This window comes from Lutra lutra, chromosome 15, assembly GCF_902655055.1.
Source record: "Lutra lutra chromosome 15, mLutLut1.2, whole genome shotgun sequence".
NCBI classification, from domain to species: Eukaryota; Metazoa; Chordata; class Mammalia; order Carnivora; family Mustelidae; genus Lutra; species Lutra lutra.
In genome coordinates, this window is record NC_062292.1 from 13456328 (window position 1) to 13483886 (window position 27559).

The window sequence follows — 27559 nt, forward strand, 5'->3', positions numbered from 1 at the left end:
CAATCAGACTAATAGTTTCCAATGGCTGAAGTTTAGAAAACCCATTTTCCTTCACTTCTTTCAGAAACTAGCTGCTTTAACAGCATTCTCTCTCCCTTGGAACTGGATTTGACCTTCTTGTGCTGGGCTTTTTTGTTTTGTTTTTTGTTGAAAGCAAATTTTAAGACTCCATCCAATCCAGTCTTCTTTTTACCATAAGGAGGCCAACACTTGACTTTGTTTTCCTTCAACATTGCCTACAACTATAGACTTTCTTACTTTTCATTATCTTAGTTAGCTAATTCTTGGCTTATGCAGGAATCCAATTTCTCCTCCTAAAAATGTATACTTTGGGCACCTAGCTGGCTCAGTCGGAAAAGCATGTGACTCTTGATCTTGGGGTCAGGAGTCCAAGCCCCACGTTGGGTGTAGAGATTACTTAAAAAAAAGTATACTTACCCAATACTTTCACTGATATCAGCCAGGCTTATCCTAATTAATAATGCTAATATACTGTCATGCCTGGTGGTATTTCATTTGGAACTCTGCTGTAACTGTGGAGTGATACTCTGGGCTCTCTGAGGGATTTCAAGTTTCAGTTGTCTGGGAACTTTAAAATATAACAAACCTTTTTTTAAAATTTTACAAATTTCCAAATAGGTACAAGAGTAGAAGGATGGCTACATCACACAGATCCAACATTATTAAGATTTTTGCCACATTTACTTAATATATTCCTTTTCTTTTTTTTCCTTGCTGACATATTTCAGAGCAAATCCAAGACATCGAGTCATTAAATTCTATGTCTCTCAATATGTATCTCAATATGTCTCTGAAAAAAGGAAGACATTTTCTTATATAGTCACAAAGCAATTATCTAATCTAGGAGAATTTACAATAAGTGTTTTGTTTATAGGCTATTGAAATGAAACAACTCATACAAAATTTTATGCTATAAAATTATAAAATACTATAAAAAATATAGCACTGTATTATAATAACAATATTCTGTAGCTTCAAAACAATTTCAAAGGGAAATTTAGTATGTTCTGAAAGGCAGGATGTTTACCTATCATTCAACTAAAGCTGAGTTCAAGATGTTTCCAACAACTAAAAAATACACAGTATCAAGATTTCAGTCTTTGTACATTATTTTAATTAAAAACACACTGCAATTACAAATATACAGATCTGAAATTGCAACATTAAAATACAGAGTGCAATAAAGTGGCTTTGTAAATTTTCTTCACTGAGACAGACTTTATCACATTTTCATGATTGTTAAGACATAATAAATGAGAATTACAGATTTCCCAACATCATGATTAAATTCCTCTGCAAACGAATGAAGTTATAAGCATCAAAGGAGTAAAGGAGAAAAGTTAGATGGCCCTGCCTACATTGTATTAATGTGTGGAAGAGACACAGTAAGAGCTATAATAAGCTAAAGTGAAATATTAGAGCTATAGGCGATATAGCTTTCTTTGCCTTCTACCAATAACATCCTTGATAATAAACAGTCGTAAATGTAAAATAGTTCAGTTTGATTGCAACTATATTTGTTCTACAATGACAACTTGTTAATTTTTAATCCAATATATATTTTTGAACTGCAATCATGTACAAAGATATAATAAAAAATTCTGAAGAGAAAACCTTAGTCCCAAGTCAAATAATGTTTAAAAGTTGAAAGGCCTATAGAAAATAAGTGTGGACAAGAAACATTGGCTACATGCCAATTTTTATTTCTAAGAGAAAGTCTTATATAAATAAATCATCTTTGTCTTACAAAACAAAAACAAAAAAATTCTAAAAATAATACCACAAATCCAAATTAGCCAAACTTGGAATAACAAAGTCAAAGCCAGTCTCCTCATCTGCATATCAATGTGATAAATCAAACTGCATTGGGGAAACAAACAAACTTTATCTGCTCCTAGCTCCTAAACAGAACTGATGATTACTTTTAGCACTTAGAGACAACTGTGACACTGCTCTTCTTAAAAGAAAGATGTATACTAGAAATCCAATAGAACGTGTTACTAGTGATATTCCACAAAATGTAAGGCAGCCAAGAGCTAATTACGTCTAAGGACTGTAAAAGCCTACACTCTTAATGCCCACTGATGGGCTTTGTGCCAATATTCAAAAAATATACTTTTCACCTACCAGAGACGAAATGTTGAGGAAATACAATTATTACATTATATCCTAGCATAGAGCTACTATATTTGTATAAAGGAATCACTAGTTAAAGAGTTATTTGCCTTTTTAAATGAAGTCCTGTCTAGGCATTAGGCTATAATCTACATGTTGACAGTGCTGAATTTCAACTCTCAAGACAAACAAGAAGAGTTTATGTGTCGAGATTAATTCTCTTTGGCCGCAGTGGATACCATTTTCTCTGGGGACAGTCTTTAGGTCGCCTTCTTTTCAGGACCAGGTCAGTGGCTTTCCTGGTTGAAGTCTCTGTTGGTGTGGTTTCTATTTGTGTTATAAAGCTCTCAGGTTTAACATCTGGTTTCCTATAACAACCGGAAAAGACTTCTTGGTGGACCCTCTGGAGCTGGATAATAGGCTGCATCTTTAAAACTTGGGAAAATCCATTTCCTTGTTCAATTAATGCAGGCAAGGACTTAAACAAACAACAGTAATACATAACATTAATCTCAGGTTGGAACACAAACACCCAGAGACAGATACAATGCTCTAGAACTTCATTCTTCAGGTTAAGGCTTTTTCTAAGACCTAATTATTTGGGTCATGGATATTTGGCTTGACCTTAAAATACCAATATTAATTGAGGATTTTAAACAAAAACTAAAACTAAAAAGATACATTCTATTCCTACAATACCTGGTAGTAAAATAAAACTTTGGCCGCAGGAAGTAACAGAATTTCAGAACTGAGGATTTAATGTCTAAAATTCCATATTTTAGGATAGAAGTATTTTAGAAATCTTGATCATCAAGAGCAAGAACCAGTACATTTTTCCTGTAAAGGGCCTTACATCTCTGTCACAGCTACTCAACTCTGCATTGTAATGTAAAGAAGCCACAGACAATAAATAAATGAATGGAAATAGCTGTGTTCCAATGAAGTTTTATTTGCAAAGACAAGTGGCAAGGCTAGATTTTTGCCACCAGTTTGCCAACTCTTGATAAAGAAAATGCTTTGGGTACCAGAAAATCATGGAATCAATACAAACCGCAAAAGAATGTTATAGAAAATTATCAAAACATGGGAGATTCCAAAGGGTTTTGAAACAATTTTCATAAACTAGATATCCAAATGTTTTCCTGGATGCATAAAATAAATGTCAAGAATATAAACAATTTTATTATAACAATATTAAGATATCCAAGTTGGATATGCAGCATAATATAGCAGTTAGGAATATATATATAGGCTCTGGAGCCAAATATCCAGGGTTTAGTTTTGACTTATTTATTTATTTGGGCAAGCAATAGCCTCTCTCTGTGCCTCAGTTTCTCAACTATAAAACAGGGAAATTAGCAGTTATCTATTTCATAGGATTATGGGAAGGTAACATATGTAAAGCAGATAAACGGTGCTCACTAAAAGTTAGGCAGTATTATTATCCAAAACTGTTTGATGGACTGCTAACTCTCAGAATTCAAAAATATAATCAATCTTCAAAGAAACCAGATATAAAACTGGCATATACGTGCCTACTAAATGTTAATTATTCTCAGTGTTATTGTCTCTTTAATAAATTCATTAAAGATCTACTTAAAAGACTACTGAGAATTCCTGTTACAATACACTAAATATATATCCATTTTTAAAGCAAATACTTAGCTACATTTTGTTCATTTTATAACTTTTCGGCATGTAGCTTTTACCTTCATGGCTTCACTGATTTCCTTAGCTATTGTTTCTCCCCTGCATTTCAAATTTTCCACACGACAGGCTGCAAAGAAACCGCCAAATAGTATTTTAGGTTTTTTATCTAATATAAACTCATAAGAGACATAGATGTTATTTGGACAAAAATCTGTTAGGATTATCCACCTTAGCTCGATCTTTCTTAGAATACTTTGTAATCTATTAAAGTAAGTATCCTATTAAATTTATTTAGATAAATTAAAAAGGTCGTGGAAACGTTAGAACAGTAGAGTAAAACTAACAGTTATAAGATGACAGGCAACAAGAGTTCTATTAGGAGTAGTCTTACCACTGTGTGTAGCTGATAGCCCCATATTTGTTCTATATGTCTACACTGTGTTCAACATCCTCAAGTTCTGTAACCACATTTTAAATAGATATAGGCTAATATCTGATATCTGTATTACTGAGTATTATATAAGCAAAATATCTTTGAATTTGGAATATATAATATCACACTGCATCAGGGATACCTAAATGGAATTTCTGGGGGGAAAAACCTGGATTAGACTATCAGTAATATTAAGTTTTCTTTCCTTCCTTGATGCTTTACTGATGCCTAATACATTTTATTTCCTTCCAATCTTTGTTATAAATGTTCACGGCTACTTTACAACAGAACTGCATATTCAATGATATAATAAAATTATAATATATAATTTTATTCAAGGAATAAAAATGCTACTAAAACTCCAAGCAAAACTGGGTAAGAAAAATCATTACTTGGGGTGCCTGGGTGGCTCAGTCGGTTAAGCGTCTCCCTTCACCTCAGGTCATAATCCCAGGGTTCTGGGACAGAGCCCCACATCGGGCTCTCTGCTCAGCGGAGAGTCTGCTTCTCCCTCTCCCTCTGCTGATCCCCCTGCTTGTGCTCTCTCTCAAATAAAGAAATAAAATCTTAAAAAAATCATTCCCTTTTGAAATCATCTACAAATTAGTTTTCAGAAGAGTAGTTATCAGTAGAAGTTACTTCAAATCTAAGCAGATACATAACCATGTTAGGAGAGCTACAGCCTTACTGGCTTCAAGGAAATGGCAAATAACCAAGCAAAAATTTCTTTCATAGCTGCTGTTTTTCTTTTCTGACTTTCTTTAGGTCAAAAAAGTGAGAACACATTTAGAATAAAGGGGAAATGAATAGCAAAAGTAACTGGGAGAAAGAGGGTACTCAAAGAAAGAGAAAGGCAAAGGCAAAAGGATAGTCTCTGTAAAAGGGTTCTTAACCAGGGGTGCTTGGGTGGCTCAGTGGGTTAAGCCTCTGCCTTCAGCTCAGGTCATGATCTCAGGGTCCTGGAATCGAGCCCCGCACTGGGCTCTCTGCTCAGCAGGGAGCCTGCTTCCCCCTCTCTCTCTGCCTGCCTCTCTGCCTTCTTGTGATCTTTCTCTCTGTCAAATAAATAAAAACATCTTTAAAAAAAAAAGGGGGTTCTTAACCATTTTTGCTACCAGAGACTTCTTTGGCAATTTGATGAAGCCTACAGATACCTTCTAAGAATAGTTCTAAATATATTAGTTTTTTAATTGAGGTATAATTTACATATAGTGAAATGCAGATGTCAAGTTTAACATTCAGTCACCTGTAATACATGCATAGCATGCACAGGACACTTCCATCACCCTAGAAAGTTCTTTAGTGTCCCTTTCCCAATCAAACCTCTCTACAAGAAACAACCACTCATCTGATTTCTATCATTATAACACTGCTTTTGCTTACTCTAGAATTTCAGAATGTTTTTAAATTTCAAAATACAATTATTACAAAGTTATGATAGGTAATACATGTGCTTATTAGTGGTTTAAATAACAAGATCAGGGGCGCCTGGGTGGCTCAGTGGGTTAAGCCGCTGCCTTCGGCTCAGGTCATGATCTCAGGGTCCTGGGATCGAGTCCCTCATCGGGCTCTCTGCTCGGCAGGGAGCCTGCTTCCCTCTCTCTCTCTCTCTGCCTGCCTCTCTGTCTACTTGTGATCTCTCTCTGTCAAATCAATAAATAAAATCTTTAAAAAATAAATAAATAAATAAATAAATAACAAGATCAAACACCAGGTCTAATAATTACCATAATGTGAAAATAGTGAGCATAAACAATATTGTGAGGTAACTGCAACAACTGAAATTGAAAATATCTAAGGCTTTTGGGGCACCTGGGTGGCTGAGTGGGTTAAAGCCTCTGCCTTCCACTCAGGTCCTGATCCCAGGGTCCTGGGATCGAGCCCCGCATCGGGCTCTCTGCTTAGCGGGAAGCCTGCTTCCCCCTCTCTCTCTGCCTGCCTCTCTGCCTACCTGTGATCTCTGTCTGTCAAATAAATAAATAAAATCTTAAAAAAGAAAGAAAGAAAGAAAGAAAGAAAGAAAGAAAGAAAGAAAGAAAGAAAGAAAGAAAAGAAAGAAAATATCTATGGCTTTTAATAGCAAAAGAAAAATGTTTATAGGTACTGCTAATACTACCACTGTGACCTACATTCCACATTGAAAGAAATGTTAAATCTCAGTCTGAGGTTAGTAAAAATAATGTAATTTTTTTCTATCCAAATTCATAATCCCCCTTTATTCTAAGGACCCTTGCCTTAGAATAATATGCTAATTTCAATTCTTTTAAGATTTAGGGAGATTTCCCCAAAGTACTTAGGCAATTATTACATTTCCTTCTGAGGGTGGCCTGGGTGGCTTAGTTAAGCATCTGCCTTCTGGCTCTGTCCTGAGATCAAGCCCTGCATGGGGCTCCCTGCTCAGCGAGAAGCCTGGTTCTGCCTCTCCCACTCCCCTCCCAACCCCCCGCTTGTATTCCCTCTCACTGTTTCTGTCAAATAAATAATCTTTTTAAAATAAGTAAATAAATAAATTTCCTTTTGAGTATGACAAATACATGATCTATCCGCTGGTACTCTTGTGGCAATCTGGCTTCTGGCCAGGCCCGCCCTTCAGTTCTCTCCCACCTGTGTGGGAGTTGCCCATTCTTCCAACATTTATTATATATTTTCCATGGACTAGGCCCAGCACTAGGGGCTGAGAGTAAGGAAAATGGTCTTTGCCTCTCAAGGAACTTTCAGGTTAGAAGATAAACACACAGAAACAAACCAGCACTCATTGAAAATCGGCTCAAACTTTTCCTGTGCAGCCTCACACTTCCATGATCCCTGCCACGAATTCTACCCTCTGCCTGAACTGAGCATTCCCGGGCTACAGACTGCCACTTGTCCTGACAGTTCCAGTAGAATATATGGAAGACTGCCCTGCACTGATTGGTTTAGAACAGCTTCTCAACCCTATCAGACTCAACTTCCTTCTTTAGAACATGTTTCGTAAAGTTCCCCTTACTATTCCAAAAAAAATTCATAGATGATATTTCTGTACATATAAATAGAAATACAAAGGAAAAATGGACATTTATCACAAAATATTATTTAATATGTTTAGTATGTTCATATCCACCACATCAGAAGACATAATGAAGTACTCAAATAATTGTAACTATTATACTAAGTTTGGATTTAAAGAAAATTTATATTAGAAGTAATTCTACAGGGCGCCTGGGTGGCTCAGTGGGTTAAAGCCTCTGCCTTCGGCTCAGGTCATGATCCCAAGGTCCTGGGATCGAGCCCTGCATTGGGCTCTCTGTTCAGTGGGGAGCCTGCTTCCCCTTCTCTCTCTGCCTGCCTCTCTGCCTACTTGTGACCGCTATCTGTCAAATAAATAAATAAAATCTTTAAAAAAAAAAAAGAAGTCATTCTGCATAGAAAACAAAAGATCAGATAAACACAGAAAAATTAGTGTTTTATGAGAAATAACAGACTATACGATTTTAATATGATTAGGAGGAAACAGTGGACTATGAATAACATACTGAGACAAAGTATAGGCTGTTGAAACGGTAAAAATTAGAAGGTGCAATATTTCTATAAATGAAATGGCCTTATTAAAAATGCCATGTCAAAATAATTCCCTAAATTATAATATGGGAAGGTGTTAAGATTAAATCCTACTCTGCAATTCCACCATAATTCTGACTACATTTGTTATAAATATTACTTAAAAAGACTTTAGTGATCATACTATCAAAAGGCGATGAGGAACATAGGATAGACTGGGCCAAAATGAGAATATGAGAAACTATAGAGGAGATACATGGTAGATCTTTATGGACCAATTCTGGATTGTAGATGGATCTCTGGGGATAGCTTTTGAATAAGAATAAACACCGGGGCGCCTGGGTGGCTCAGTGGGTTAAAGCCTCTGCCTTCAGCTCAGGTCATGATCCCAGAGTCCTAGGATCGAGCCACGCATCATCGGGCTCTCTTCTCAGCAGGAAGGCTGCTTCCCTTACTCTCTTTCTGCCTGCCTCTCTGCCTACTTGTGATCTCTGTCAACTAACTAACTAACTAAATCAATCAATCAATCTTGGGGTGCCTGGGTGGCTCAGTGGATTGGGCCTCTGCTTTTGGCTCGGGTCATGATCTCGGGGTCCTGGGATCAAGCCCCCTGTCGGGCTCTCTGCTCAGCGGGGAGCCTGCTTACCATCCCCCCCCCCCCCCCCCGCCTGCATCTCTGCCTACTGTGATCTCTGTCAAATAAATAAATAAAATCTTTATTAAAAAATGCTATTGGAAATGCCCCTAAATAATTCATTGTCTTTTGAAAAAAAGGAGTATGAAAGTTGTAACTGAACCTAAAACATTTTCATAGACTGATAAAATGTAGCTCTAGTTGCAAAGATTCCTTTGTTTAGTTTGTTCCTTTTTAAGAGTTTTATTTACCTTTCCTGTACATGTTGACTAACAGAGAAGAATATTTGAAGAAATATGATGACGTAAGTCAGAGTGGTTATCTCTGATACCCAAGGAGTACTAAACAGAAAGGAAGTTGAGGAAACTGCTTTGGGTACTGGAAATGTTACGTAGCACAGACTGGAAGCCGGATAAATATGTGTTAGTTACATTTTCAGATAATATACTCAATATCTCTTTCTTTAAACTCAAATATTTCTGAATTTAAGGCAATGGATCCAATTATTAATATATAATGTATATATATAATACATAATAAATATACTATTTTTCTTGTTTCTAGATTTTGGGATACCTTCAGTTGTACTTATTGTATACATGAAAACATAATGGACACATTATTTGAAAATATGACATACTGTTTACAAATAAGTTTATCCTATGTTTCCCAACTATGCAGACACTCAGCATATCCAGATCAAGGTGGCAGTTATGCATGTTTATGTGTATGAATGTATATGAATTCATCAAGCTATGCACAGTACATTATACCTCAATATATACACACATCCATACGACAATGAACAGAATCTTTTTTAACATCTACTCTAGAGGGGCACCTGGGTGGCTCAGTGGGTTAAAGCCTCTGCCTTCGGCTCAGGTTATGGTCTCAAGGTCCTGGGATCGAGCCCCACATCGGGCTCTCTGCTCAGTGGGGAGCCTGCTTCCTCCTTTCTCTCTCTCTCTCTCTGCCTGCCTTTCTGCCTACTTGTGATCTCTGTCAAATAAATAAATAAATAAATAATCTTTGGGGGAAAAAAACCCATCTACTCTAGAAGGATATGGTAATTTATATTCTTCATTGTTACTGCATGATTTACAAAATAATCTGTCATCCAAGGGATTCTTAATTTTTGTATAAATACGTGCTATTTTGAAAAAAAATTGTCCATAAACCCACACTAATGGACAACAATATCTTGTTATCTCTTGCACAAGCAATGACAATGTAAAAGTGCCATGAGTAGTTTATGTGCAGAATGGAGTTAGGTCCCAGGTTTGGATAATTATAAACAGATTTTCACACATGAACTTCTGGTGGAATATTCTAAAGTTGTGCTGGACATAGAAGACATTTAGTGTTCCTGGCTCCTGACTACAAAATGTCAGCGGCACCCTCTCCATTACTGTGGTAACGAGAAACTTACCCCACTTTCTGAAAAGGGCCGCTAGGGGGCAGTACTATCTCCAGTGAGAACCATGGTGTTATTCATCTATTAGCATTCCTTGGGAACAAGAACCTCATTCTCTTAACCTTGAACTCCCTAGTGTTGAACACAGTGCCTGACATGTAGAGCAGGTGCTCAAAATGTACGATGAAACAAGGCTATAACAAGAGTGCTGTGGAGGTACAAAGAAGGGTGAGGTCAATCCAACAGGGGAATTGAAAAAGAGTAGAGGCTTCACAAGTGTTATAAGAAAGTTTCCATAGAAGAGGATCTGATGCTGGATGGCTGGGGTGAGTGGGAATAGGAGGTAGATGGTAGAGGATGTGCTATACCAAAACAAGGGAATAAATCAAGAAAGAAGACAACACAGGAACCAGGAAACATGATTCAAAACAGAAGTGCAGGAAATTCCTTGGATGGTGAGGAAAGGAACGGATGGGACAAAAGCTTTGCAGCTACCTAGACAGCAACCAGTCCAGATTAGACTAGGAAGACAAAAGGCTCCCAGAGGAATATCTCCAAGAAAAGGAAAAGGTTTTAAAATGGATTTGATGGATAACCTTAAGTGTTTACCATATTGAGAGGAATTCTACAGTTCTATTAAAGAGTTTGGGAAAGAATTACTGATAGACACAACAGCAAACAAAACAAACAGAAAAACAAAGCAATTATCATTCCAAAGGAGGATGGGAAACTGTTCAAGAAAAATATACTCACAGTAATGATTACCTGACTTATACTGAAGAACATTTATATAGTCGTAACAACATAAATACTAAATACTACTGATTTTTTGACAAAAATGAGATATTAAAAGCAAATCTGATGAGTGCAGTTTATTTTGAAAAGAAAATAGAAGTACCAAGAAGAGAAACACAATGACATGACAGCTGTCTCTACTTAATCCCCTGACAGCCCACTCGTAGCATGGGGTGGCATCCATTGCCAATCAATCTTGTGTAATAGCCATTAGCAACCCTGTGAGGCAAGCAGGTTTCATCAGCCTCCTTTTATAGATAAGAAAACAGAAGCTGTGAGAACTGAGAAATGATCTAGAATAGAATTAGAACCCACATTTCCTAGAATTCAAAGCATATGCTCTTTTATACTCTATATGTAACTTTCCAAAATACCCGGCTGTCCAGAATTATAAGAATTAAAGTTAACAAATGGTCAAAAGTTAGCTCCAGTGTAATAAAAATCCCTTTGAAATAAAAATAAATTATGTCTGGTAAAAAACTGAAAATAGCACAATTCTAGATTTAACTCTGTTTTAACTATTAACATTATAGTATATTTTTAAAGTTATGGGAATTAAATTCCTTTCATTGAAAACTAAGGAACAGCAATGATTTTAGGAATAAAAGAAAGCACACAAAGATTTTAATAAGCACTAAAAGACGGGGGAAACACACACACAATTAAAAATGATCACTAAATATATGAATGTTGCCTATAAAATGCATCAAAAAAGGCATTTTCCAACATTAATATCTGCTTAGAAAACATCAAAATATATAAACTTTCACTCCCTCACTCAAGATTATTTTAAATGAATTTCTCACTTCTTGTAACTAGTAAAAGAGCGTGTAAGTGTAAGTACTCCTGACATACAAACATCTGACTGAAGAATGTATCACACGCAGATAGCCGGTCTCTGCCATGTTGGAGCCTGCAGATGACCTTCTCTCCACAGTTTTCATGGGGACATCTCTGTGACTCCACTATCCGGTCACTGCAAAGGTATTTAGGGATCCAAACTGTTCCCTCTAACTCCTATTTAAGCATCTGTACTGGAACAAATGTGCATCTGAAACGTGATTTTCCTAATATTTTTCAACGTAAATGGGTAGTATTTCAGCTACATAATAGGAAAAATTGGTCTTTAAAGGGCAGCCTAGACTACAGACGAATGGATAAAGAAGATGTGGTATATATACACAATGGAATACTATGCAGCCATCAAAAGAAATGAAATCTTGCCATTTGCGACGACGTGGATGGAACTAGAGGGTATCATGCTTAGCGAAATAAGTCAATCGGAGAAAGACAACTATCATATGATCTCCCTGATATGAGGGAGAGGAGATGCAATATGGGGGGTTGAGGGGGTAGGAGAAGAGTAAATGAAACAAGATGGGATTGGGAGGGAGACAAACCATAAGTGACTCTTAATCTCACAAAACAAACTGAGGGTTGATGGGGGGAGGGGGTTGGGAGGGGGGGTGGGGTTATGGATATTGGGGAGGGTATGTGCTATGGTGAGTTCTGTGAAGTGTGTAAACCTGGCGATTCGCAGACCTGTACCCCTGGGGATAAAAATATATGTTTATAAAGCTGTAAAAAAAAAAAAAAAAGAAAAAAGAAAGGATGAATACCCAAGTTTTGTAGCAACATGGACGGGACTGGAAGAGATGATGCTGAGTGAAATAAGTCAAGCAGAGAGAGTCAATTATCATATGGTTTCACTTATTTGTGGAGCATAACAAATAGCATGGGAGATGGAGAGGAGAAGGGAGTTAAGGGAAATTGGAAGGGGAGGTGAACCATGAGAGACTATGGACTCTGAAAAACGATCTGAGAATTTTGAAGGGGTAGGGGGTGGGAGGTTGGGGGCAACAGGTGGTGGGTATTGTAGAGGGCACGGATTGCATGGAGCACTGGGTGTGGTGCAAAAATAATGAATACTGTTATGCTGAAAAAAAAAAATTAAAAAAAAAAAAAAGGGCAGCCTAGAAACTTACCCATTTATACTACTACTTGCAAATTTCTTCAGAGGGAAAATGCATTTCAAATTCTAAAGCTCAGACTGAATAAGAATTTTTGAAACGTAACCATTTGTAAGTGAGTAACTACCTGTAAATATTCTGGCAGTGGCTTAAGCAAGTTGGCATTATTAAGAAAGAAGAGGAACTATCCCCAAGTCTTCTGCTTGTAGGGTCAGCAAAAGAACTGGAAGTATCAAGTCTACTGTAGAGAAACTTAAAATAGCTCCTTGTCATCACTACATGTTTAGTGAAGGACAGGGGAAAAAGGGAGTCTCTTCAATTAATTTTAAGGAACTTTTAAAAAAAGAAGACAATATAGAAGCAATTATTAGTTTTACTAATAGGATCACAAAAGGTTACAATAGCTGACAAATGAAAACTCATCTTACTGGTAGACAACTAATCAGAGGATTGCTGCAAGGATATTAAAAAAAAAAAGTTGGTTCTTAAAAATGTGGAAGTAGGCACCCTTGAGGACATTGCCTCCCCTAGGCACTTGCTTTCTAAAACATAGGGAAATGAAAAAGTGGAAATGAAAGATTGGGTAATCAACCTAGTTTTGCTTTCAGGTCACTGCACTGACTAAACTGGGAAACATGAACTTCTAAAAGCCTGCACGAATGTAGACATTCAGCAAAAAAGCACTAACTGAGGGCTTCCTTTCTATTCCCAATGTATTTTATGTGCATAAATGAGCAAGTGAGCCTGCATTACATAGGATGTCTGGCTTATACTGGTTGCTAAAGGGATGATTAAAGGCATGAATAAGAACCATGAATTGAAAGGTAGCACCCCTGGTGAAAATGAAACAAAAAACTAAGCAGTGATTTATGACTTTCTGGAAGTTAACCATTTGCTACAACTTAAACAGAGCTATCGAACACACCTGCTAGGTCACAGATAATATATAATCTTGTATATCCACTCCCACCTGCACCTCACCAGCATCTTCCATACTGAAGAGTTGTATCTCTTTTAAGGTACCATATACTTTCAAACTCCTTGCCTGTGGTTGCTGGCCTGGGCCAAGTCTCTAACATTGTCCAATAATGTTCTTTCCTACCATTCCCTTTACTGTATCCTTAGTGGTCTTTTACTCCATAAATACTCAAGAACTATAAATACTCTCAACTTGGGAACCTTGTTCTAGCTCTACCCTAACTGAAAGGCTCTTCCTCTTATCATAAGAGAAATTCCTTCTTGCTACTTTCCCAGAAAGTGTTTTTCATCACCTAAACACATGACCCGACACTGACTGTTTACTTTTATATTTGTTTATACTTTTCTTCTCACAACTAGAACATAAGCTCCACAGAGCAGGGATATTGTTTGTGTTGCTCACCATTATATCCTCTACGAGGAGAACAGTTCTGGCATATAGTAGACATCTAATAAGTATGCTGAGTGCATGGATGAGTAACAGCCCCTCAAAATGTACTGAGCATGGTGCTGTATGCTGGGCACATATAATGCAAATACAAAGTAAAAAAGCTTTCAGTTTTGTGAGACCATAAACAAGGAAATACACAAATATATTGTAATACGTGCTGTTTAGGAAATAAACAAGTATTATGATAGAGTACTGAGAAGGGGCTATTGTCATTAGGGTGGGTAGGGAAGATCTCTCTGAGGAGGTAGCATTTATTTATTTATTTTTTAAAAAAAGATTTTATTTATTTATTTGACTCGCAGGGGGTAGGGGGGTACAGGGGAAGCAGGCTCTGTGCCGAGAAGAGAGCCTGATGCGGGGCTTGATCCCAGGACCCTGAGATCATGACCTGAGCTGAAAGCAGAGGCTTAACCCACTGAGCTACCCAGGTACCCCTGAGAAAGTAACATTTAAATGAGAGAAAAATTGAGAAGATGTCAACTTTAGAAGCACCAGGAAAAAGCATGTTTGAAAGTGAGGCACTTTCAAAAAACTGAAAGGTGGACCACAGGGCCACGGCAAAAAGGAAAGTGCCTGAAATGAATTTGGAGAGGTAGGTGGGGGCCAGACCATATAAGGGAACATTAAGATGTTTGAAATGTGGGGTGCCAGGGTGGCTCAGTTGTTAAGCATCTGGTCTGCCTTCCGGGGGGGGCTCACATCATAATCCAGGCTCAGATCATGATCTTGGGGTCCTGGGGCTCCTGGGAGCGTCAGGCTCCCTGCTCTGCAGGAAACCTGCTTCTCCCTCTACCCCTGCTTGTGTTCCCTCCCTAAGTGTCTCTCTCCATCAAATAAATAAAATCCTTAAAAAAAAAAAAAAAAGTGTTTGAAATGTAGTATATATATATAGATAGATACAGATGTCTTTTTTAATTGGAAGATTTTAGGATTTAAGCAGAGGAATAAAAACAGATTTATGTTTAAGAGTAGTTGGTCTTGGAAATTCACAAAACTCCCCACCTTTGTCCAAAACATCATCTGATAAATATAGGAAATTAAAAAGCTATCCCAAAGCATATACAAAAGAAACATTTCTATGAACCATAAAAAATTAAAAGAGAAAAAGCTATAAGTCAGGCTGAAGTTGCAGATCTACCAGTAAGGAAATGGTAAGTAGGCAGTAGGTAACCAGGAATTTGCTTCTATAACATAAAAGGGGCCCACCCAAAGTACCCCAGAGGAGCAGGGAATGGGAAGAGTCAGCTTCACTGTATGAAACCAAGGGCTGAGATAGAGTTTTCCTACCCTGAAAAGCAGGCTGAAAAAGACCTGCTAATAACAATGGCCAGGAGCTGAGGCATATATTAGAAATAATGGGAGGCAGATAATGCCTCAAAGCCTGGTCCTGGACCAAGCTGTCTGCTGCCTTAGTGACTAGATCCACTATCTCCTATATTACAGGGGAACAGGGGCCCCATGCTGCCAACTCTAGACGGGCTCTTTGCTGAGACTTTTCAAGGGCCAGATGAAAGGCAACCACAAAACTACTAGACAGGAAGGAGGGAAAGCAGTGACAAGAAAATAGGTGCATAAATAATCTTAGTGAAGGAAAAGTCTACAAATCAAAACTCTAAAATACAAGAAGAGATCACAACCATGAAGGATAGCCAATATAACTAATGCCAAGGTGAGAATACTGCAGATGGCATAAAAATAGAGCAATCTAAGAACAATTTTAAAGGCTTAGGATCTTCTCATAGATGAAGGAAATCATAATAGCACAAAAGAAAAATAAATTATTATTATTATTATTTTTTAAAGATTTTGTTTATTTATTTGACAGACAGAGATCACAAGTAGGCAGAGAGGCAGGCAGAGAGAGAGAGGAGGAAGCAGGCTCCCTGCTGAGCAGAGAGCCCGATGCAGAGCCCGATGCGGGGCTCGATCCCAGAACCCTGGGATCATGACCTGAGCCTCAGGCAGAGGCTCTAACCCACTGAGCCACCCAGGCGCCCCAAGAAAAATAAATTAAATAAAAACAAGAATAATACAAAAATAGAAGAAATGATAAAGAAGCAAAGTTGAAAGATTAGGTTAAAGATCTTCTAGAAGGGACGCCTGGGTGGCTCAGTTGGTTGGGCGGCTGCCTTCGGCTCAGGTCATGATCCCAGCGTCCTGGGATCGAGTCCCACATCGGGCTCCTTGCTCAGCGGGGAGCCTGCTTCTCCCTCTGCCTCTGCCTACCACTCTGTCTGCCTGTGCTCATGCTCGCTCCCTCTCTCTCTCTAACAAATAAATAAATAAAATCTTTAAAAAAAAAAAAAAAGAAAAAGAAAAAAAAAAAGATCTTCTAGAAGATGGGAGTCCTCTGACTGAAAGTATACTTGGAGACGTGAGTGGAAGATGGGAGGAAAAAGGATGCAAGCAAAAGAAATAAAAAATCCCACTCCTCCCAAATGTACATAATCTATTTAAATAAAATTGTGTGTGTACAAATCACAAAGAAATTGCCAACAAAATGCAGAGTTGAACTACTGTTACATTGTTGAGTGAAAAAGTCACAGAATGTGTTATGTATTAGTTATATAAGAAAATAAACAACTTAAAATCCCCTGTGCCTGTCTGCTCACTTACAAATACAGTGATAAAGATCTAAAATCGGACATATCGAACTGGTTTTCTATTTGAAGGTGTGTGGGATCAGCAGACTTGGGAGGATTTTCATTTACTACTATATATACACCACTGGTTATTTAAAATTTCATATTAAACTTGCATTTACTATGAGCACAAAAACTATAAAAATATAACAATTTAAAATACAAACACAGATCTATGGCAGTTGAATTGGAGGATTTCTACCATATCCTTAGGTTAAAAGAGTAAACTGCGCATAATGTGAATACATGAACTAATTTTCTGTAAAATAAATTACCCCGGTAAATGTCCAGTACATATGTATTCCTGTATGATTATATAAGTGGAGAAAGATGGATAAATGGATTTGTACCAGGTTAAGATCGGATATCTAAAGGTGTAGTGAATAGAAGAGAGAGAGGAAGCCAAAAACAAAAAGTATAAAATAGAATACTATCTTTATTTTTTAAATGTATATGATCAATTTACATAAAATTGTATATTTATTTCATAGATTCTTCTTGAATGTACAATGTCAGATAATGATCTCAGAGAGTTAGCATGGGACACACAAGTACAAAACAAAGTCCTTATTCGTGGGCAGTTTAAAATATGGTGGGGGCGTAAAGATGATAAAACAAACAAATTATATGTCTTAAGTGGTGAAAAAACAAAAGCAGATTAAGGGGACAGAGTATGACTAAGGGAGTCAGAAGGGAATGTGATAGAGGTTGTCAGGAAAAACCTCTCTGATGAGGTAACTTTGAACTGAGAGCTCAGTCAAGTGAGTCAGGCAGGTGGTTTCAGATAGGAACCAGGGAACAGCAAGTGAGAAAACCACAGGACAAGTGTGCGTTTGGCCTGTCTTTGGGGAAACAGCAAGAATGCTAGTGCATTTGCAGCACAATAAGAAAAGGTGAGAATGATAAGAGACCAAGGTCACAGATGAAATCCGAGAAGCAGCCAGGGACCAAGTCAGAAAGGATCTTGTAAACCAAGGGCTTGGAGGATGGGGAGCCACTACAGGGCTTTAAGCAGGGGGTGAGATGATCTGATTATGCTTTGAAAGGAATTCTCTGGCTGCTGGGTGGAAAACTGGAATGGAAGGAAGGAGACCAGTGAGGTGACTATCATAGAAATCCTGCTAAGAGAACATGCGTAAGAGAGGTAGTGATGGATTCAGTGGGATGTGGCTGAATTTGGAGTATGTTTTCAAAGTAAGGGCAGCAAGATTTGCAGGTGGACTGAAGGTGTAGAAATAAAGCAATAATCATGAGTATGTAAGTTCATGTACTGTATTTCTTATGCTTTAAACATTTTTAGAATGTGAATGTGTTTTTATACAATCAAGAAAAATAAAATTATTTTCAATGTTAAAAAATAAGAAACAAGTACACATAAAACACCCTGCTAGAAAACTAAAAATAAACATCTAGGCACATTGTGGTAAAATTGCAGAGCATTAAGAATTACAGAGAAAATCTAAAAAGTCAGGAGAGAAAAAGGGACTATGTATAAAAATGGCAGTTACACTCTCAGAAGACCTCTCATCAACAATGAATGTCAGGTATGCAGACTGGAAAGGGAGAAGTAAAACTACCTCTATTTGCAGATGATATGATACAATCTTTTATATAGAAAATTCTAAAGAATCCACTAAAAAACTATTAGAACTAATAAATGAGCTCAGCAAGATCAATACATAAAAATCAATTCCATTCCTATAGAATAGCAATGACCAAAGTGAAAATAAAATTTCTCAAAATTCCAATTACATTAGCATCAAAAGAATAAAATACTTGGGAATAAATGTAACAAAAGAAGTGCTAAAAACTAGAAAACTTTGTTGGAAGAAATCAAAGATCTAAATAAATGGAAAGGTGTTTGTTGTGCATGGACTGGAAAACTTAATGTAACATTAAGTTAGCATTACTCCCAGCTTAATCTTCATTTCAACACAATCCCTATCAAAATCCCAGCTGGCTTCTTCTAAAATTTATAAGGAAATTTAAGGGAGCCAGGAATGCCAAACATTCTTGAAAAAGCACCAAGCTGGAGGCCTTGTATGCTCTGATTTCAAAACTTACTGCAAAACTTTAATAATCAAAACAGTGTGGTACTGGCCCAAGGACAGATATACAGATCAATGAAACAGAACTGTAGGACCAGAAATAAATCTGCACATTACAGTTAACTCACTTCTAACAAGGTTGCCAGTACAATTCACTGAAGTAAAAAATAATCTTTTCAACAAATGGTGCTGTAAACAATTTAGATATACACACATAAAAGAACGAAGTTGGAGTCCTACCTCACACCACACACAAAAATTAACTCAAAATGGATCAAAGACTAAATGTAAGAACTAAAACTATAAAACTCTTAGAAACAAATCTTCATGACTTTGTATTAGGTAATGGTTTCTGAGATAGGACATCAAATGTGTAAACAATCAAAGGAAAAAAGTAAATAAATTGGACTTATCAAAATTTAAGACTTTTGTACTTCAAAGAAAACCATCAAGAAAGTGAAAGACAACATAAAGACAAAGGAGAAAATATTTGTAAATCATGTATCTGATAATGGACTGATTTCCAGAATATATAAAGAATAATTACAACTCAACAATAAAAAGATAAAGAGGGGCGCCTGGGTGGCTCAGTGGGCTAAGCCTCTGCTTTCGGCTCAGGTCACGATCTCGGGGTCCTGGGATTGAGCCCGCATGGGTCTCCCTGCTCATCGGGGAGCCTGCTTCCCTCTCTCTCTCTGCCTTCTGCTCTGTCTACTTGTGATCTCTCTGTCAAATAAACAAATAAAATCTTAAAAAATAAAAAATAAAAAGAAAAATAATCCAATTTTTTAAAAAAAGGTGAAAATAGGGGCGCCTGGGTGGCTCAGTGGATTAAGCCTCTGCCTTCGGCTCAGGTCATAGTCTCAGGGTCCTGGGATCGAGCCCCGCATCGGGCTCTCTGCTCAGCGGGGAGCCTGCTTCCTCCTCTCTCTCTCTGCCTGCTTGTGATCTCTATCTGTCAAATAAATAAATAAATAATCTTTTAAAAAAATGGTCAAAGCATATGAATAGACATTTCTCCAAAGATAAACTAATGACCGATAAGCACAAGAAAAGATGCTCATTGTTAATCAGAAGAGAAGTGCCAATCAAAATCACAGTAAGATACCACCTCCCACCCATTAGAATGGCCATAAAAAGAAAGACAAATATAACAATATTTGGTGAGGCTATAGAGCAAATGGAACCCTCACACTCACCTGGTACTAATGTGAATGGTAGAGCCGCCTTGGAAAACAGTTCAGCAGTTCCTCAAAAAGCTCAACTAGAGTTGGGGCACCTGAGTGGCTCAGTCGGTTAAGCAACCCACTCTTGATTTCTGCTGAGGTCATGATCTCAGGGTTATGAGATGGAGCCCCCAAGTAGGGATCCATGCTCAGTGTAGAGTCTACTTGAGATTCTCTTCTCTCCCTCTCCCTCTGCCCCTACCACAGGTCACATGCTCTGTATCTAAATAAATAAATACAATCTTAAAAAAAATAAGGGAGAGGGTGTCTGGGTGGCTCAGTCAGTTAAGCATCTACTTTTGGCTCAGGTTATGATATCAGAGTCCTGGAATGGAGCCCCACATCAGGCTCCCAGTTCAGTTGGGGGGGGGGGGCCTGCTCTCTCTCTCTCAAATGATTAAGTCTTTAAAAAAAAAATCTAAACTAGAGTTACCATATAATCCAGCAATCCCATTCTTAGTTACGTATATTCAAGAGAACTGAAAACATGTCCACACAAAATTTGTACATAAATGTTCACTGCAGCATTATGCATAATAGTCAAACATGGAAACAACTCAGAAGTATCTCTACACTGGGGATGCCTGGCTGGCTCAGTCAGTAGAGCATGTGACTCTTGATCTTATGGTCATGAGTTCAAGCCCCACACTGGGCACAGGGCCTACTTAAAAAAAAAAAAAGTCTTTACACTGATGAATGGATAAATGGAAAGTATAAACATAAAAGGGAGTATTCTTTGGCGATGAGAAGAAATGAAGCAGTGATACATGCTACAACACAGATGGACCTCGAAAACACTATGCTAATTAAAAGAAGCCATTCATCCTTTTTTTTAAATTAATTTTTTATAAATATTTTATTTATTTGACACAGAGAGTGAGTATAAGCAGGGGGAGCAGCAGGCAGAGGGAGAGGGAGAAAGAGACTCCCCGCTGAGCAGGGAGCCCAATGTGGGACTCGATCCCAGGATCCTGAGATCACGATCTGAGCCAAAGGTAGCCACTTAACTGACTGAGCCACCTAGGCACCCAATTTTTTTTAAACTAAATTCAATTAGTTAACATATAATGTATGATTTGTTTCAGGGGTACAGGTCATGATCCATCGGTCTCATGTGATACCCAGTGCTCATTACAACACATACCCTCCCCAATGTCTACCACCCAGTTACCCCATCCCCCACGTCTCTCCCCTCCAGCAACCCTGTTTGTTTCCTAAAATTAAGAGTCTCTTATGGTTTGTCTCCCTCTCTGGTATCATCTTGTTTCATTCTTTAAGGACGACATATTGCATGATTCCATTTATATAAAATGTCCAGAACAGTCAAATCTATAGACAGTAAGCAGATTAGTGGTTGCCTTGGGCCAGGGGAGAGAGGGAAGAGACTGGGGGAGAATGGCTAAGGAGTATGAGATTTCTTTTTGAAGTGATGGAAATGTTTAAAAATTTATTTTGGTGATGGCTGTATAACTGTGATTATACTGAAAGCCTGACAGTAACAAATGTTGGCAAAATATGGGAAATCAAGAACTTTCAAACACTGCTGGTGGGAATGTAAACTGATAAAACTACTTTGGATGGGCAGTAAAGTTCATATGTAATAGAACATTATGGCTGAATAGTAAAAGTTCAAATGTAATAACTGAATAGAAACAAACCTTATGACCTAGAAATTCTGCTTCTAGAAATGTACTCCAGAAAATTGTGGCATATTTACACTATATAAGTAAACAGTTTTAAGAATGTTCATTGTAATACTATTTATAACAGCAAAAAAAGAAATAATCTAAGTGTCTTGCAACAGAGAAATGGATAAACAGTGGTTTATTCATATTCTGGAATACTATATATTAGCTCAATGCACAGAAAGCTTTGTGTATATACAATGTCAAGGGGGGGAAGTTGCAGAATATGATCAGTATGATACAATTTATATAAAAATCTAAAAAATGAATGCCATACATTATTTCCGGTTACATGTCTATAGAGTAAAAGAGTAACATGGACAGTAAGGATCCACTCAGCTTGAAGATAGTAATTACTTCTGAAGTAAGAGAGAATAGAATAGAATAGTAAAATAGTACAGAGAAGGTTTCAAGTGCATCCACAGGTTCCTAAAAAGGTCTGAAACAAATTTGGCAAAAATGTGAATAGCCCTTAAACATGGGTGGTAGCAACAAAGATGTCCATTATGTTATACTCCATATTTTCTATATACTTGAAATATTTCAAAGAACTTTTAAAAAATCAACTCTGCCCAATATACATATACAATGGAATGGGGAAAAAGCAAGAGTGAACCAGGAAGACCTTCTAGAAAGTATGTGCAGAAATCCTGACTAAAATGATAATGATCTAGATTAGAAGTGATAATAGCAGGATGGAGAGAAACAGATGAACGTGAGATTTTCAAAGGAATCATTTGTAGTTTATTGATGGACTGGATATGAGGAGTTCAGGGAAGGAAAGCCTGACTTCTAACTAAAAGCAAAAATGCAGATGAAGGTTCCATTTACTCAGGGAAAACTGGGAAAAGAACCAGTTAAGGGCATGGAAGAATTGTTTTATGTTCATCTCTTACACTCAAACATAAGCTCTTTATAGGAGAATCTGTCTACTTTAACTACGTATACCTCAAAGTTCTTAACGTGACTGCCAAATTAATGTTATACACATTGACTAAGTATTGCTTTTTGAAAACCAGAAAAACTTCTTTTAAAAATGTCAGCTTTCAAATAAATTTGATATCACTTAATATTCTAATAACAAGAAAAAATTTTCAAGAAGTTCCCACAAAAACTTTCCCATGCAGATTATTCAGACTTTTAGGTTCCATACAAATGTATGCTTTCTATTTTCCTAAGCCATTTTAGTTAATTTTGTATGATTTTATCAGTTAGATGATTACAAGTTAAGCAGTATTATAAGGTATGTTGTTTGTAAATGAGATAGGATTTATCAAAAGGTTATTATTTTTTTAGTTTTATTTATTTATTTGAAAGAGAGAGAGGGGACCTTAAATATCATTAAAGTAAATTTGTTTTCCCTCCTAAGATTAAAAAGTTTACAAGTTTCTTTAGAGGATAATTATATCTAAAAAGTAATACTTGAGGCAGGGGCGCCTGGCTGGCTCAGTTGTAGAGCATGTGACTCTTGATCTCCAGATCATGAATTCATGCCCCACACTGGGTAAAGAGTTTACACAAAAAAAAGAAAGAAAGAAAGAAAAGAAAAGTAATACTTGGGTAATTATGATACCACAAGTTTCAACTATTATCTTCATATTGCTCAAAATCAAAACAAGTCTACTGCATTTTGGCAACTTCCCCTTTTTAGTGGGCCTAGGTCAATTTTTATTTGTCAAACAGAATGAATGCTGTGATTTTAACAAATTTCTGAGTATCTATACACTTGTACATCCCCCTCTTGGTTAAACCCCATTGACTCTGGGAGATTTAGAAGGGGCAGGGGACATGTTAGAAAGTAGTGCACAATTTGACAAAGATAAAGTACGCAAAACCGTAAGTTTAAGTAGCCCATACAAACAAATCAAGGTTTTAACTGCTCTTCTAAAAGTTCAGAAATGGTACTTAAAAAAAGAAGTGGGTTGGGGCACCTGGGTGGCTCACTGGGTTAAGCTGCTGCCTTCGGCTCAGGTCATGATCTCAGGGTCCTGGGATCGAGTCCCCCATCGGGCTCTCTGCTCGGCAGGGAGCCTGCTTCCCTCTCTCTCTCTCTCTCTCTCTCTCTGCCTGCCTCTCTGTCTACTTGTGATCTCTCTCTGTCAAATAAATAAATAAAATCTTAAAAAAAAAAAAAAAAAGAAGTGGGGGTGCACCAGTGTGTCTCAGTCAGTTAAACACCTGACTCTTGATTTCAGCCCAGGTCATGGTCTCAGGGTCACAGGACTGAGTCCTACATCAGGCTCCGTGCTCAGCACGGAATGTGCTTGTCCCTCTCCCTTAGCTCCTCCCTGGCTTGCAAGTGCACATGTGTGCTCTCACTCTCTCTAATAAACAAATTAATACAATCTTAAAAAAAAATGAAGAAATAAATAAATGGTATTTTTGAATGCCAAGGAAAACACCAAAAGACCTCTTAGGAAAACTGTTACGAATTTTTAAATGTGTGAATAGGGCCATTTAAAAATATATATGATCCACAGTTTTAGCAATGCAAATTCTGTTGCTAGACTTACGTAAGATTTATCAATTTTATTTCTCGGAGTTTTAAAGGATGCATCTAAATGGCAACAGAATTGAGTTGAAAGGTCTATCGAGTATGCATATCTCTTCTTAAGCTCAACAGTATATTTTTATTGGATTTTATTTTGCAAACATTGAGAAACCAATGACGGTTATCACACTGGGGAGTGACACCATGAATGCTTTAACAGTATAACTTGGGCCGTAATACAAAGCATGGACAGTAGAGTAGCAGTGAGAAATGGGACAGTACTATAACAGAAGTTAGAGACTGAGATGTTGTAATAGTCCAGGTCAGGGGAGAGCTTTATAAAAGTCCAGATTCCTAGGACCTACTTCTGGAGATGACTGAGTCAGTACATTTAGAGCCAAGTTTTTATAATCTTAGAGAAGAGCTAAACACGGTAGTAAGTTAGAGCGTCGAAGGGATCCTTCACACTGACACCTTTAAAAGAGTATTAGGAACTCATAAAAATTACAAGCTGATGCTTCACTTTTACCACAAATGAGCAATGACTCACCTGGATCAGGGTCATATTTGAGGTCCAATGGATGTACAACAGGGTAGTACTGCTTCTAAACACAATATAAAGTAAGACAGATTTAATCACTTAATCCTTCATATAAACATTTCCTTCCCTGGGCAAGGCTGACATGGAATAAGATCTACAATTTAGCAAAAAGAAAGAGTAAACTGTTCCTTACTCCTGCCCAAAGCCAGCAGGAGCCAAAAATGTTTTCTGAAAGGGCTGCCTTTAGTATCCTCACCCCATCAATCCATTTTGCGTCCATTTTTAAACTTCCACAGCAGTAACTCACCTAGGCCTGCCAGCCTTCTTTCTTTTATGCAATACTCATTACCAGTTAAGTTTTTTTCCAGGAAAGAAAGGGGTAATAAAAGAGAGAAAAGAAATACATTTTGAATGTTTCTCTTAGGGAAGCTTTAAAAAGCAAGGCTGAGTGGGAGAGGATAGAGTAGGGTATTTTTTTGAAAATGCTTTGGAAGAAAAAAAAAAGAAAAATTCTGCTTATATTTTTTTCTCACAGAACAATGCCTGCACTGTCTAAAACAATTCCTGACCAAAAGCAACTGGAAGATTTAAATGTGAAAGTATGCTAATTTCAAAAATTAATGATAAGTAGTATAACATAATTTAAAGCAACATGTGTTTCTCCCTCCAGAGGCAGTGCCTTTCCCAGCAAACCTACTCCCACACCATCATGATTTTTGGAGCAAAACAAATTACACACAATTTATAAAGCAAATTTCAGTGTTATGACAGGTATTCAACCTTTATCATCAATTTAAGCTAAAGAGGCCTTCTAGAATTTATAAACATGTACAAATAATGTGCCAAACACAAATGACACAAAGAAAGAAAAGGCTTAACAGATAAATTTATTGAGGTGCCTCGATGGCTCAGTCAGTTAAGTGTCTGACTTCTGGTTCTGGCTCAGGTCATGATCTCAGAGGTTGTGAGACTGAGTCCCAGGTCAAGCCCTGTGCTTAGCAGGGAGTCTGCTTAAAGATTCACTCCACTGCCCCAACTCAAATAAATAAAATCTTAAAAAAAAAAAAAAAGATAAGTTTTTCTTGCCTGTCTCAGAATTGTAAAGTTAGTCTTCTTTCCTCAAATTATATTTTAAAATCAGCTATGTTCAAATTCTAGTATAACTTAGAACTGGAAAAAAAAAATCTTACGAGACAAACAGTAGTAACTGAGTAAGAAAAGACAAAGAAAACAAAATGTCATGTGTGTCCACAGAGACCTCAAACTTTAATTTTTTTATAGTAAAACAGACATAAAACAAAGCTTATTATCTCAAAGATAAATCATCTTACCAGAATTTCTTGTTTTGCTTTTATGGTTTTGATGACACATTCAAGGATCTTTCTGGGATACTGCTTACGTTTTGTGGCTATATCTACTATGATTTCATCAAACTGATCTTCAAGTACTTTGATATCAGAATCTATTTCAAGAGACAAACAGTATCAAAAATTTCTTAAAACACATTGCTTATATTCTATATAGAAATGTAACAAGCTAAATTTAGAAAATACAAAATAATTGAAAACAAATATGGTAAGTTAATGGGACCCCCCCCTTTGGTGATTAATTCATTTATTTACTCACTGAAAAACCAATTACTGAGCACCTATGGGAAGCCAGGCCTAAATCAGAAAGATACAAAGATGAATATAACATAATCCCTGCTTTCTAAGTGCCTGGAAGAAACATAACTGCAAAACAACTTGATAAATGCAATTGAGGTCTGAACAAAATGCTATATAGACACAGAATAAGAGAACACTTAACTCTACCTGGAGAATTTAAGGCTTTAAACAGAAAGCAACATTTGAGCTAAGGCTTGAAATATAAATGTAAATCCACTGGATTAAAAAAAGGGACAAAAAAATAACAGGAGGAGGCACTCTAGGCAGAGCAAACTGTATCTGCACGATCACAGAGGTTTTGGGAAACTTTGTTCTAAAACTAAAAGTTCTACATGGCTGCAGGACAAAGTGTAAGGAAAGAAGGATGATAAAATATAAAAGAACTAGACTGTAAAGGGCATTTAATGTTAGAGTTTCCAACATGTTTTGACTTTATTATGTGCTGCACCAAAGCTGTGACAGTAGCAGGCAGAAAAGCGAAATCTGAAATAGACACAAATGGATAAATAGCAGGAAAAAGTAAGAGACACGGTGACTTTATACTTTGATTTAACTAAAACTCTTATCTGTTGCTTTCCTGTTTTAAAATAGTGAATCTCAAACTTCAGCAAAATAATTACATGGGGAACTTGTCAGAAGTGCAGAAATTTTGATTCAACAGAGGCCTCTGGAATGGGGCCCCAAAATTAAGTACTCTAGATGAAATGAATGCAGGTGGTACATCAACCTTAGTTTGAAAGTCGTCTTGAAGAATAAGTAGTTAGAAGTACTAAAGAACGGGGTGCCTGGGTGGCTCGTCGATGACAGGTCTGACTCTTGATTTCAGTTCAGTCATGATCTCAGGATCCTAGGATCCAGGCCGAGTGTCTCCTTGCTCAGTGGGGAGTCTACTTGAGCATTCACTCCTTCTCCCTCTGCCCGCCCCCCCCAAAAACCTGCTTCTTACATGCACATTCACACCCTCACTCTCTCTCAAATAAATAAATCTCCAAACTAAACTAAACTAAACTAAAGAGCTAGGTCACTGGCTTAACTGGTCTCACATCATAGCTGTTCTGCTATGTCACAGTCTATGCTAGAAATTTATCTATTTTATTAAGTAGAAGCTTCACTAAGAATTCTGAAACTATGATATTTATTGTTGGGAGCTTTCAAACATTGCTGACATATCAGCATATATATACACACACATCCATACTGGGTAGAGATTGATGAAGTACATCAGGTATATCTCATTCATGTAACAAATACTAAGACCAAT

General features: G+C 37.2%; 1 protein-coding gene across 2 annotated transcripts in view; it reads right to left on the minus strand.

Moving 5' to 3' along the window:
• Positions 1–1112: 1112 nt before the first annotated feature.
• NSL1 (NSL1 component of MIS12 kinetochore complex) overlaps positions 1113–27559 on the minus strand; it is a 33317-nt gene continuing 6870 nt past the window's right edge. Inside the window, exons 3-6 of one of the 2 annotated variants that reach the window (XM_047704799.1) lie at positions 25963–26093; positions 24641–24695; positions 3846–3913; positions 1113–2614 (exon numbers count right to left, since the gene is read on the minus strand). In XM_047704799.1, coding sequence (XP_047560755.1) covers positions 2336–2614; positions 3846–3913; positions 24641–24695; positions 25963–26093 — 533 coding nt within the window. In that variant the 3' untranslated portion in view covers positions 1113–2335. Of the gene's footprint in view, positions 2615–3845; positions 3914–23802; positions 23946–24640; positions 24696–25962; positions 26094–27559 lie in introns of those variants that run through there. The other variant, XM_047704800.1, reaches the window with a different exon arrangement.